The 14,370-nt window shown below is 31.3% G+C and overlaps 1 protein-coding gene across 1 annotated transcript in view; it reads right to left on the bottom strand.

The window, feature by feature from the left end:
• The window catches only part of LOC134726260 (hepatocyte growth factor receptor-like), a 40,852-nt gene that overhangs the window by 14,933 nt on the left and 11,549 nt on the right, over positions 1 to 14,370 (bottom strand). The window contains exons 2-8 of the mRNA XM_063590664.1: positions 12,181 to 13,242; positions 7,608 to 7,790; positions 6,949 to 7,077; positions 5,281 to 5,448; positions 3,738 to 3,874; positions 1,308 to 1,440; positions 694 to 830 (exon numbers count right to left, since the gene is read on the bottom strand). Of these exons, the coding sequence (XP_063446734.1) occupies positions 694 to 830; positions 1,308 to 1,440; positions 3,738 to 3,874; positions 5,281 to 5,448; positions 6,949 to 7,077; positions 7,608 to 7,790; positions 12,181 to 13,242 (1,949 nt within the window). The remainder of the gene's footprint in view (positions 1 to 693; positions 831 to 1,307; positions 1,441 to 3,737; positions 3,875 to 5,280; positions 5,449 to 6,948; positions 7,078 to 7,607; positions 7,791 to 12,180; positions 13,243 to 14,370) is intronic.

Here is a 14,370-nt window from a genome sequence, read left to right as displayed (position 1 = left end):
TTGATAAAAACAGGTTCTTTGATACGTTACCATTTTTGAAACAAAACATACGTAACAATTTCATATTACTCATGAATATTTTGATTAAGGACAATACCTCAAAAACTAGGTATGTTGGCATACAACTTTGTTGAGGGTTAAACATCAAAGGCAACATATTTAAAGTCTCAAAGAAAATAGATAAGACACAATGCTAATAATGAGGACATTTAACTTATGCCTTTTGTAAATATGAAAATTTTAAAATGAAAATTACAATGTATAAGTTTTGTGCAAAATAGTTGCTTTTCTGAAATAAATAAAAACATCAATTTTATGTTTAAATCAATGTATTTGACCGCTGCGGTGTATTATTGCAGAGAAACGTTAGAAGCAACATGACCAAAAAGGATCTTTTTTTTTAAATGTAAAAAATATTCAAAATCATCACACGGTCATCTTTTCCGCGCGAGTTGAAAGAGGAATGAAACAAAATAAATTGTCACATTTTGTCGGATTATATAAATTCATAATACAGAAAAATAAATATACTGAAATTCCTGATCACTATTTGAAATAATACTATAGTATCTATTTGAAGTGACTTATAGGTCCATTGTAATTTAATTGAAATATTTCAATATTGTACATATTTTGTTATACACAATGTCACTATAATAAACATATTTGTATTGTATTGTATTATATACTTACGTTTGAATATCACAATGCGTCTTACCAATCTTCACAGAAAGGTTAGATCCAATTTCAAAATTATCGCCCTTGATGGTAAGCAATGTATTGCCTGCTATTGGTCCCTTCGTGGGGAAAATACTCTTAATACAAGATTGCTGAAAAATAATACAAAATACAAACAAGAGAATAAAATAAATAAGTCAAGAAACCAAAATTACAAATTAATTATACCGTTTGATTGAGAAGATCCCGTATTTTTTTTGAATTACTACCGCTTGACGCTAAAAGTAGTTTCAGCCTTTCATTTCAAAGTATGTACCAACACATGTTCATTATAACAGCTTATACTATATAACGATATTCAAAATATAACCATTGAGTTCTGTGGTAGGAGAACCATAGAAGTTTGATTGTTCTAGAATTTTTAAGAACATTTATTTATAAAATGGAAATATATTTCATGTCAGTACCTGAGTTATAGCTGTTGTAACACGTGAAACAGCTCTAATATACAAATTAAACATACAAGAGCCATGTATTAAAACAAGACCTTTTTCATTACATAAACGAATTTTTCTCCAATTGAATAGAGAAAGCTTTTCATGTACATCCATTATAGTGTTCTCACATACCGTATATTCAAATAATATGTCCACTTGTTCAGAAATTCCATGAATTTTAAATGTTTTGGAGGCCGAATCAGTCACGTTCATCGTAACAGTTGCATTGACAGGGAATCCTTCTCGACTTGTCAGACAAGTTATTCTAAAGTTTGATAAAGAGAACAAAACATGATATAAATAACGAGAACGTAATGTGTTTATACATTTTTCAAAGTCAATCCTGTATGATAATCATCATCATTTATAAAGATTTTCCACAAGATGAAATAATTAATTTATTAAATCTATATTGTCTAAAAAATATTACAAAAAAACTAATTCTCAGTTGAAAAAAACGTTCTTATTTCACCCAAGAATATTATAGGATTAAACGCCTATATAAAAATAAAGGATTTTTTGGTGAACAAACCAGACCATTTCACTCACAAATAAATAACAGTCCGCAGGACTTTTATTGTATGTTTGTGATTTACTTGTTACAGATTAAAAGGATAGTATATAAATGCACTTTTGTGGATACTTAAAAACTCCAAAAATCTTATAGAGTACATACAATCTAACTCTCTTTCATCTTGTAATTGTATTAACACATTTGACTTTTCTACTCTTTAAACAAGTATTCCACATTTCAAACTAAAAGACAAATTTAAAGAGTTTGTATAGCTTTGCTTCATAAAAAAGAATGGTCAACTTAGATACAAGTATCTTGTCTTAGGGAGTGATAAATCCTACTTTGTAAAGGATCACTCTGATTCAAACAAAACATTCTCTGAAACTGTTATTATCTAGATGCTTGATTTTTTGATTGACAACATATTTGTTACGTTCGGAGGACGTGTTTTTCAACAGACTGTCGGCATTCCAATGGGAACAAGTTGTGTCCCCTACTTGCCGACTTGTTTCTTTTTAGTATGACTTGATGCAGGAACTTCTAAGGAAGAAAGATAAGAAGTTAGCGATATCCTTTAACTCTACTTTCCGCTATATATGATGTTATTTCGTTAAATAATTCAAAATTTGGTGACTATGTGGAACGAATCTATCCAATCGAACGAGAGATAAAGGATACTACAGATACAGTTAAGTCGACCTCATATCTTGACCTACATCCAGAAATTGACAATGATGGTCGGTTGAAAACAAAACTTTACGACAGAAGAGATGATTTCAGTTTTTCAATTGTGAACTTTCAATTTTTAAGTAGCAACATTCCAGCAGCACCTGCATACGGGGTATACATCTCTCAATTAAAACGATATCCCCGTGCTTGCATTTCCTATCATGATTTTCTTGATAGAGGGTTGCTGCTCACAAGGAAGCTATGAAACCATGAGTTCCAAATGGTGAAGTTGAAATCATCCCTTTGTAAATTTTACGGACGCCATCACGAGTTGCTGAGATCACCCCTGGTTTTGGTGGGGTTCGTGTTGTTTATTCTTTAGTTTTCTATGTTGTGTCATGTGTACTATTGTTTTTCTGTTTCTCTTTTTATCTTTAGCCATGGCGTTGTCAATTTGTTTTATATTTACGAGTTTGACTGTCCCTTTGGTATCTTTCGTCCCTCTTTTATTGAATTACCGTTTAACAAATGATATAGAACATGTTCCATATCTCGTATCTACAAGCCCCTTCCCTTTCATAAATGTGACTTACCGAATTAGACTATTTACTGGATTTGTTATCGAATAAGCAAAACGACGGGTGCCACATGTTGAGCAGGATCGGCTTACCCTTCCGGAGCACCTGCGATCACCCCTAGTTTTTGGCGGGGTTCGTCTTGTTTATTCTGTATTGTCTATGTTGTGTCATGTGTACTATTGTTTGTCTGTTTGTCTTTTTCATTTTTTAGCCATGGCGTTGTCAGTTTATTTTCGATTTATGAGTTTGATTGTCCCTTTGGTATCTTTCGTCCTCCTTTTAAAGGTGTTTAATGATGTATAAACCGGACCAATTCACTTTTAATCATTGGACATTTACAATATGTTTGTAAATGACTTGGTCCAGTTTATACATCAACAAATGCCCTTTAAATAGTTATGATCCTTATCATTATTTAAAAATTCGTAAAAATCTACGTAATTGCTTTCGTATTATAAAATCCACGCAATTGCTTTTGTATTATAAAATTGGCATATTTTTTTAGTAACAGAAAATGACTTACTCTGATAATAAATAAATTACAAAACTATCTTATTATTATTCAAATGTATGATTAGTGTTAATTATGTATTTTAACTTTTTTTAATGTTAGCTGGTTTGTGTTGTTATTGTCACCATCTTGTTAACATTGGTTACAAAGTATAGTTTCGTTCAACTTTAAAATCGAATAATGAAAAGTTGAAAAACTTTCCAGTGATTTTAAAAATCGTGCTCCTTCCACTAGTTCTATCCTCTAAAAATGTAAAGTAAACACTTTAAAGAAGGTTAAATAAAGTGTACCTTGTATCATTTATGTCCTGGATCGAACATGATGCATTTCCAATGGATGCGGTAGCGTTGTTTATCATCGAACCGAAATTCTCTCCTGTAATAGTTAATTGTGTTGACCCTGCAAGCGGTCCATTTGATGGACTGATCTAGAAAACAAATGACCACATACACAATAACATATCAACATTTCACCTTCAAAGCTGAAATGACTATCAGACAAAAAACATTCTAGAGTTATAATTAAATGTCCCTTTCTCGTTACTTCATTTACTGCGAGCTCATTTGCTTGACAAGTTCAACGGGATTATTTGTCTACAGGAGTGATAAGTTGTATCCTCCTGTATCTATAGTGAATTATTGTTCCGTTTTGAAGGCGTTATTGTGCTTTTGCTTTTTAAAAATGAAACTTATGTGATATTCTTGCAAATAGACAACTCTTCACAATAGAACAAATGCCACATAAATTAACATATATAGGTCACAGTAGAGACTTCAAGAATAGACATAGCCCATGACACCGCATAATCAGCTATAAAAGACCCCGAAATCACAACTTTGAAACAATCAAAACTAAAAATCCACGGCCTAATGTACGTACGAAATAATGAACGGAATCAAATACTAGTATGCAAAACATTAACAAATGACAACCACTTAATGCTGCTGACTTGGCACAGGCTCATACCAAATGTGGCAGGGTAAAACTTATTAGTGTGTGCTCAACCGTAGCCCTAATTCGAGAACGATTAAATGTAACACAAAATCCTTTCATGTCCATAAAAAATTTGCGTGAATTATCTTCTGTTAACTAGTTTAATGAAGGAGTTTGCATTCGCAATAAAGAGATAGTTAACTTAAATTGACAAAATGGAACACCAAAATAATACAAACGGTACATACCGACGCACTAGAGATGTTTCTGCCTCAGGAATAGATTCCCTTTGCTGTATTTGTCAATTTTTTAGTAATGTTAGATCCTCAATGCTCTTAAACTTCGTACTTTGTTTTGCCTTTTTTTTTAATTCGAGCCTCACTGATTACTGTAAATTCAGAAATTATTGCGTGCATTTATTACTGCGATTTTGCCATTTTAGACTTAAATGCGATTTTAATTTTTACGATTTTGAGAAAAATCACGTTAAATTCATATTATATATTTCAAAATGCGAGTTTAAATTATTGCGTTTACAATTCAGTCGCATTTTTCGCAATAATAAAAACCTCGCATTAATTTCTGAATTTACAGTACTCTTTTGTAGACAAAACTCGCCTCTGGCGCAAAAACAAACTTGCAATCCGGTTATCTATGATGAGTTTATTTGTACATTTCACATACAGGTTTTCAAGGAAATAGACGTGTAAGAAGACATCATACTTTATTTAGACAAACTTTTTTTACTTTGTTAAAACTGTCTACTGTCAATCGCATACGTGATTAGCAGCAAATACTATATTTTTTTTTACTCTTTAGTGTGTAGAAAAGGCGTATCAAAGTGTCGAAGCTAGAATGGTGAAAATAGGAGGATATATGTCTATATAAATCATTACTTACACCCCAAACAAATGGCGGACATGATTGATCATGCCACATATCATCTTGACACTTAGTACGTATGGAACAATGATCGAAACACCATCCACATCCAAGTGGATCATTACTGGTTACACATTCTCCACACGTTTTGTGTAATTTACATGACGTCATTGACAATTTTGTAACCTAGATAGAAACCAAACAGCATTTAAAAGCAATTATTCATAAAAAAAAAACACGTAACTCTCGATTGGAATTATAAAATCATATGCTGAAACAAAAATGAATATAACTCTGAAATCATTGGTTATTTCTTTCACAATTGATCCATTAAGGGATGACTATAATACTTTGTCTGTCTATGCAGAAAAAAACATTAAAAAAATGTAGTGAACACTAAATAATTTTTAATTATTAATTATTTTAAAGTGTGCACCTTATTTTTTATGTTATTTATAAAAGACAGAAAAATATTACAGTATTTTTTTGTAATTTAATTCTTAATTCCATTTTAAACCGGAATAAACCATGAAAAAACGTTGATGACATTGAGGGTCACATGACCAAATTGGGTCTACGAGCTGATTAACATAACAACGTCAGCCAATCAGAAGAAGCGTTACATCCAAAACTGAAGTATTGCTTATTAACATTTAATTTTGTCAGTTTTTACATTATTTAATTTACCTTGGAGTTTTGTGTTTTCGTGTCGTTTGACGCTTTCTTAAAGATTTACAACATAGCTTAAGTTAAAGCCATTTGAAACGTAGAATTTAGAATGGAAACGAGGAATGTGTCAAATAGACAACAACCCTACCAAAGAGAGTCAGACAGCAAAGGTCACCAATGCAAGTCTTCAACGCAAAGATAAATCTGGCACTGGAAATTTATTTTCATCTTTTAGTTTTTGTTACTTATTGTATTTACTGATATAATTAAACTTATGTAGTGAAACATATTCAAAATTATTAAATATCAATTATAATAATAAAGTGGACGACATTAGATTGATTCTACTGGTTTCATTTATAATACAGAGTATTAAACATTTCGCAATCCAGCATGTATATCGCAATCGTTCAACTGTTTAATTCTTTTAAGAAGGTTCGAGGGTACCAAAAAATCAGCAAAAATTGAAACATTCGTGTTTTTCATTTCAAATTTTATTTATTACACTATCAGTCGTAACTTTATGATATGGCACAAAAATCAACCCACAAAATCAATTCATTTTGGCCTCAGATGGCTTTTAAAATGTTTATATTATTGAAAATGCTCCAAATTATCTCCCTTTGGTGAAAAAATACCATTTTTGCATAAAAATTTAAATAATTTTTTTTAACTCATCGGTTACCCAAATTTTTTTATTATTATTTTCAAATCAACTGTACCTACACTAAACTATTATAAAAAAAATTAAAAAAAAATCGATTTTACCTCTCATTTTTTATTAGGTCAACAGAAAAAAAATGTACTTTACCAGAAATGCATGCATCTTCCAAAGGCTGATTGTGAGCTTAAATGAACGGTGATCCAATGTTTTTATTTTCTTTTAAGAATAGGATAATGTTTATTTATCGAAAAAAATAGCGAAATCCTATATTTAAAAAAAATGATTTAGACCCGCGAGCGCTCTTAAATCCTATTTGGTGATTTACTATTTCAAATTGAAAATATGCTAGTCACCTTGTTTCCGGTCAAAATGTAGAGATTACTGTGTGTATCTAGAACCATTTCATTAGCAACTGGAATATTTCTGTCACCACTAACGTCAAATTTGACGTACGATCTACCCTTTGACGAAGTTACCAGTATCTTGAAAAGTAATAAGAAATTATTTTAAAAAGTACAAATACATAATTGAAATGACAGAAATACCGAAATATTTCCATTGTTTAAAAAAAAAATGTAAAAGACATAATTTAAAATGAACAAAGAACTTTTTATTTTTTTTATTTTTTTTTGTCTCGTGTTGGAAGATTTGTTTTCAGTAATACTTTGGATTAACCAAAACTCATTCCTTCTCCCACAGATGTAAAACATTTCAGATATTCTGGATATTGATAGTGAAAAACATAGGACGACATTTTAAGAGACTTCACATTGATCATCGATTTATTTGAATTGTCGTTTTTTGCTATGGCGTCGTGATTTTGTCTTTGAGTTTAATATCTCAGTGGTGTCTCTCGTCACTCCTTTAATGTATGTATCCGACGGCATCACTTAGTAAGTAGCAACAGTATTTTCTTTAAAACTTAATATAGTAATTTATATAACTTGTTTCTTTTTTTATGTCGCGCTCTTCAATATTATCATATTTAATTCTCAAAGCTGAGGACATGTACCTTTCTTAAAAATCCTGTATTACTTCCAGCAAGAATTATGTCCGCAGAACTGTTCTTCAAAGGCAGAACAGAGGTTAATAATTCTTTAGAAATCTGATAAACAGCTGTTTTACTGAAACCTTCACCCCGAGCTTCGATTCCTGTTTCCATCTTCGTCTGGTTACATGAATAAATCATTTCCTTCTAAAAAAAAATGTATTGATCTATTAATTAAACTTTGGTACAACATTGTATTAATGAAATGAAATGCAAATATTTTTACCTCCATGGATTTTTTAAAAATTTTCTTTTCAAGGTCTTTGTAGGTTTATAACCAGTAAAATAAAAACTTACGAATCACGGCAAAACCCTAAGATACACGAAACAGGCAAGATTTTGTTATCAGCAGCATATTACGTACATTTTAACTTTGAGAGAAGTAGTGGTTTTTTTTTTAACTTTCGGTTATCACGATACAAAATAAGTATGTTTTATAAAAAACAATTTATATTGAGCTGTTAGTTCGTTCATGTGGTGATATCCTTCCTTAAAGATAGTGTTTTTAAATTACTGTAACGAAGATCAATGACGACAACAGAAACTTTTTTAAACTTCATAACTTTTTATTTTGTCTATAATTATATTTGAAATAATGTTTATTTCCACTAATTCAAACATAGCGTTTGAACATAAGAATTGTTCAATTTACCTAAATGTATGTATACTAATAAAACAAAAATTCCTATGCAACGATCAACTATTGCAGAGTCAAATTCCAGCTTGCAGGATTGATTTTCTAGACGGTCTATTAATAAATATATTAGTTTTTGCTATTAACATGTATTTTAGTAACAATATTGGTAATATTTAAGGGCAACCGATACAGTTTTGATCCTGTATTTACAAGTTCGTGAACATTTGCATATAGGCTATTTTTTACCTGATTAAATCAAATATGTAACAAAAATATACCTTCATGTGCTACTTTTTCAGTAAAATTAGTTCGAAATTTTGTATATTTGCTCAAAATTCAGATTTGTGGCCGTAATTTCTTTTTCGAAAGTAAGACATATCTTTTTTGTTATAAAAGATAAACACAAATTGTTTTTGGTTAAATAATCAGTGATTTCTGTATTTTATAAGTATCCTAAAAAATTATGCATTTTTTATTCAGAAATAACTCATATTTATCAAATGTTCATGAATTGAGGAAAATACGTCATTTTTTGCTGCATGTTTATCAAAAAAAAATAAAAATCCTGTATTTTATACAGTTTTATAAAATTTAGGACACATAATCTTCCTGCAAAATGAAACAAATTGCTGTTTTGAAAAATAGGGGTCCATGAACTCGTTTTCAAATTAAATCAGTTTGAATGATAAAAATCAGTCGAAAAATGCATCTTTTCCCGATATGTCACAGTTTGACGTCGCAAAAACAACATTTTACGTTAGCAACGTCATTACCTCCCCTGTAACTGTATCGTATGCCCTTAAGAACAAACTTATTATTTTAACAGTTAAAATATCAAGTTCTAGTATTACATTCTCAATGTTAATTAAGTTATGTGTATATAAACAAGTCTAAATTGAAATATATAAAAATCAATGCTAGTGCTAGTTGTTGCAGGAACATGTTCATCGTGAAATCATATTTTATAAGTATTAGTAAGCATTGTAAAATGAAGATGTCACCTATCTGTGTTCATCCTGCAAAGAAAGAATTTAAATAAATCTGATACGAAATCTACTTGACCTTTAAATTGAAGCAACTGTTTCTGATAAGCTCATGTGTCACAAATACAGGCAACAGTATTATACCCCTGTTCGCAATTCATAAATCGATTGAAAAAAAGAACAAATACGGGTTATAAATAAAACTGAAGGAAACACATCAAATATAAGAGGAGAACTATGACACAACATTAACATGTAACACAAAAAAAACCCGAACTATAATATAACAATGGCCATTTTCCTTACTTGGTACAGGAATGGTAGGTTGAACCTAGTTTTACGGCATGCCAAACCTCCCGCCTAAATGGCAATGTTAAATGACAACATTACATGACAGGACTACATTACAAATTAATGGGATAACATATGAAACAGAGAAACACACGATAATAGCCAACAAAAGTTACCAGATTTAAGAGCTAATACGCCAGACGCGCGTAAATGCATAAATCGGGTTTGAAATGTGCCTTAAGAGAGAAAAGTTTGTGAAACTGTATGCCGCTTGAAAGGAGTTTTAGTAAAACAAACATTTTGTCTTTTTATTTGTCAATTTAGAATCCCTGAATGACATTGTTTCAGTCATTTGATAATCTATAGGATTGGTGCATGATTCTTAAAAAGCTTACACTCATAAGAAATTCATCTTCCAGTCAACTTTATTTATTGTATTCAGCTCTGTACTGAGATAGTGTAGCGCACGTTTCAATGGGGTGATATTTTGATAATTAATTTGGCACCAAGCGAATATTTCAAATTTTGAATAAAAAAAAGAAATCATCAATAATATTAAAAGAGGGTCGAAAGATACCAAAAGGAACAGTCAAACTCATAAATCTAAAACAAACTGACAACGCCATGGTTAAAATGAAAAAGACAGACAGACAAACAATAGTACATATGACACGACATAGAAAACTAAAGAATAAACAAGATGAACCCCACCAAAAGCTAGCGGTGGTTTCAGGTGCTCTGGAAGGGTAAACAGATCCTGTTCCCTATGTGGCACCCGTCGTGTTGCTTATGGGATAACAAATCCGGTAAATATTTTAATTCGGTAGGTCACATTCATGAAAGGGAAGGGGATTGTAGTTACGACGTAAGGAACATTTTGTGAAACTGTTATTTCATAACGGTCAACCAACTCGTGATGGCGATCTTAAAATTTACGAAGGGATGATTTTCAACTTCACCATTTGGAACTCTTGTGTTAATAGCTTCCTTGTGAGCAGCAACCCCCTATCAAGAAAATCATGATAGGAAATGCAAGCACGGGAATATTTTATCAATTGGGAGATATATACCCCGTATGCAGGTGCTGCTGGAATGTTGTTACTTAGAAATGGAAAGTTCACAATTGGAAAGTTGAAATCATCTCTTTTGTCGTAAAGTTTTGTTTTCAACCGACCCTCATACATACAAAAAAAAATGTTTTTAAACCATAAATAAAGTGTAACATTTCTGTAGAATGTTTTATAACGAACAATTTCGAATTTGCATGGTATTCCACTTTTTAGAAGTTTCAATAACAATGGCAACATTATACATCCAACAATAAATTAACAATAGGAATATGAAATACACGCATTTCCAATGTCGAGCATGTGACCTATAAAATCACTGACCGACACATTACAATGTAATCCAGGTGATAAAAGTACAAAAAATTAAATGTCAATTATAAGTAAAGGTAAATTACTGTGTAGATTGTAGTGTGTCTTTTGGGGACTTAGTACTATTTTATACACAAACTCTGTCTGTGTAATTAATATAAATGCATAACTTATGTATGCACAAAATATAAAATAGATTTTTTTTCTATATTAGAGTTCACCGTTTATCCCTGGACGACGGATCATTGAAAACACAGGGCCCCTTGTGTATACTTCCCTAGGTTATACAAGGTAAATTATGTTAGGTGATTTTCAATAAATGTATTTCAAGTCTAAAAAGAAAAGAAAAAATATATAACAATGGCAGCCATCATTACGATCCCATACCTCAATTGCTAATCTGCACCTGCTTGTTAATATTATGGTATATTTCCATAACTATTGCTTCATAAAATTCCAAAAATATAAGCTGGACAAAAGAAAATGAAACAAAAAGATGAAAGAAAAAACATGAAACGTAGAAAAATAACAAGTTACACTTACTCCATCGAGGGTGCCATAACTATGAATTACAGTTTAGCAGGTTATTTATGCGTGTGTGATATTGCGAGATTTTCCTTGAATAATGTTTACGAAATATTTTAGCAGGTTCAAAACCTTTATCAATACTTTTGCATATACACTTTTAATTTGTGGAATTACTTTGGCGAATTTGTTCTATACGCGAAAATAAGTTAAAATCTACACCCCCAAAAATAACCAGCTCTACTGTACTTTAATTGTAGATATTACTGGTCCATGAACAACTTGGTCTGAAAGGAGACTTAAGTACAGAACAATCAAAGAGACAACTAATATATAAAGGTAAATCCTGAAAAGAGCCTCAGATTAATGAAATTTATTCCTTTACTGATCTGGGTCGATACCGCTTGCTTGGAGACTCTCAGCCCCAGATGATATACATTTCTGTATGACATGATTTATGACAAACCATTCTAAATGTAGACAACAAGAAACAAACTAAGGTTTAAACTCCCTCATGCAAAGGACTTACAATTGATTATTTATTGTATTTTATTGTATTATTTGAATCAATACAAAGACAACAACGTATTGGCAAACGTGTCACAGTTTAACTAGGCCATTAATTTCTTTTCTTATCAGCTCACACTTTTAAATGCTCTACAAGGGTAAGATAGTATTGCATAAATATGTATAATGTATATTATAAATATAAATAAACTTACCGCAGTGGCCATAGGGCAAGCTTTAATATTACATTGCCAAGATGGTGTCCCCCATGTTGGTGTTCCTTTAAAACATTTTGTCAACACTTCACCTTTAAACTTCCTGATCATTTCATCAATTGGGTAGACACAAACTACTGAACCTTGAGTATTGTCGGCTTGAATGTGGTCATCATTGTTTGCTCTCACACCAAACGTCATGTATAGCTTTTGTCGCTCGACTTCGTAGTGGGCTGCTATTCCGATATCATACTTTAAAGGAGTTTTACAGTAAATTGGCATTTCTTCATACGAACCGTAATTGTATTGTTCCTTGCATAATTTTGATATTCTTGTTTCATACGAAATGCTTCTTGAATCGTTTATTGATCGAATGAAAACATGAAAAATGTAATTTTCAGCTTCAAAAATTTGCAAAAACTTCAGTGTAAAGTGTTTTCGTTTGGTATCACATACTGATAAGTGAGTATGAGCGCGATATAGATTAAAATTCCAATTATGCATGTAATTTGATGTATCAAGTGTTGCAAACTCATTGTAAAAGTTATCTGCTTTTCTGCCGTCGAAACTTTGACCAATGAAAAATATATCAGTACCATCTTTGTCCTTTGTGACAAGCATCACGGATGAATTTTCACTTCCAAGATAATTCCTCCTATTATTTTCATTAAAATGTTTTTTAAGATTTATTTCAGATGCGTTGTACATATAACAGATACCCTGGCGCGCTATTCCGCAGACGATCAAGGAGTTTCTGAATGACTTTAATATACTTACATGGTTATTGACTGTTCGGTATCTCATGTAGATACAAGAGTTGTCAAAAGGTTTACATTGTTTACTATCGTTGACAGGGCCAATTATATCTTTATTAATTTGTCTTAAGTCCAAATCAAAGTGGAAAAGAACGTTTTTTCCTCCTATGTATAAACTTCTTCTTTCTTCATTTATAATAATTTTAGATAAGGGACCATATTTTCTAGACACTGTGTAGTTTTGGATGAAAGCAGTTGTTGTTACTATTCCTGCTACCAGAAAAATACATACCAATCGGATAAACATCTGAAGTAAAAATTAACACTGGGTTTTAAATATCAATTAAAAAGGTTATCCTGGTTTCCTTCAAGCATAACTTTATAACAATATTTATCTTTAAAAAAGACATATGAAAATTTAACAAGCTGATCATTGTGTACAGCAGACGCGCGTTTTATCTACTAGAAATACTAGAAATATCGCTCATATAAAAAAAAAAAAAAAATGGCCAAATTAAGTTCGAAGATGAGAGGCAATAGGGACATAAATTCCAAATGGTTTGATCAAATACAGCCATAGACATTTTTTGTTGATAAAATATACTTAGAAATTTTAATGTCTGTGTTAGCGTCATTGTGTAATTAAACACAAGTATAACGAATATCATTTTCATGGCGTCATTTTTACTATATAGATATAATTAAAGACGAATTGTATATAAATATAGTGTTTATGACAACATATTAACCGATGGAGAATGTCTCTCATTTTAAAAGATGTCACACGTATAGACGTTTATAATGATTTCAAAATGTTATGTGAAGGCATGGTGATTAAAATTATCATCTTTTACGACAGACAAAATAGGTGATCTGAAAGGTACATCATCAACTTTCAACTATTCATCATTTGCTTGGTAACAACTCTAGATAAAGCTGACGAGGAAAGGCATTACATCGATGCAACCAAAAACGATATATGTGTTGTAACCTAGGTGGTCGAGTGGTGATAGGCGCTTGACACAGGACAGACGGTGTTTCAACGATGTCACAGAAACAAGGTGCAAATCCCGCTGAAGGAAACAAGAACAGAATGATTAAACGCAAATTTAAAGATATTACTACAAATAATATTTATATTAATTTATAATATTCTTTGAATCAGCTAATCGACAATACATGCAGACGATAACAACTACAACCAACGGTCAATTCCTAATGATATTAACGGGAATAAAAATTCAAGAGAGGTGAACAATTCCAAAGGGTCATTCAAACTGAAAACTCAAATCTGAAAAAGTCGAAAACAAAATGTCTAGGCACATAATGGAAACACAAAACAAACCACAGAAAAAAAACCAAAAAACATAGAAGTTCAGAGACTGTAAAAAAGGGAAGACTTCTAAAAACTGGTTGTGCTCCAGAAGATCAAGCA

This window comes from Mytilus trossulus, chromosome 1, assembly GCF_036588685.1.
Source record: "Mytilus trossulus isolate FHL-02 chromosome 1, PNRI_Mtr1.1.1.hap1, whole genome shotgun sequence".
NCBI classification, from domain to species: Eukaryota; Metazoa; Mollusca; class Bivalvia; order Mytilida; family Mytilidae; genus Mytilus; species Mytilus trossulus.
The sequence above is the reverse complement of the archived record's forward strand: the minus strand, read 5'-3'. Positions and strand labels throughout refer to the sequence as shown.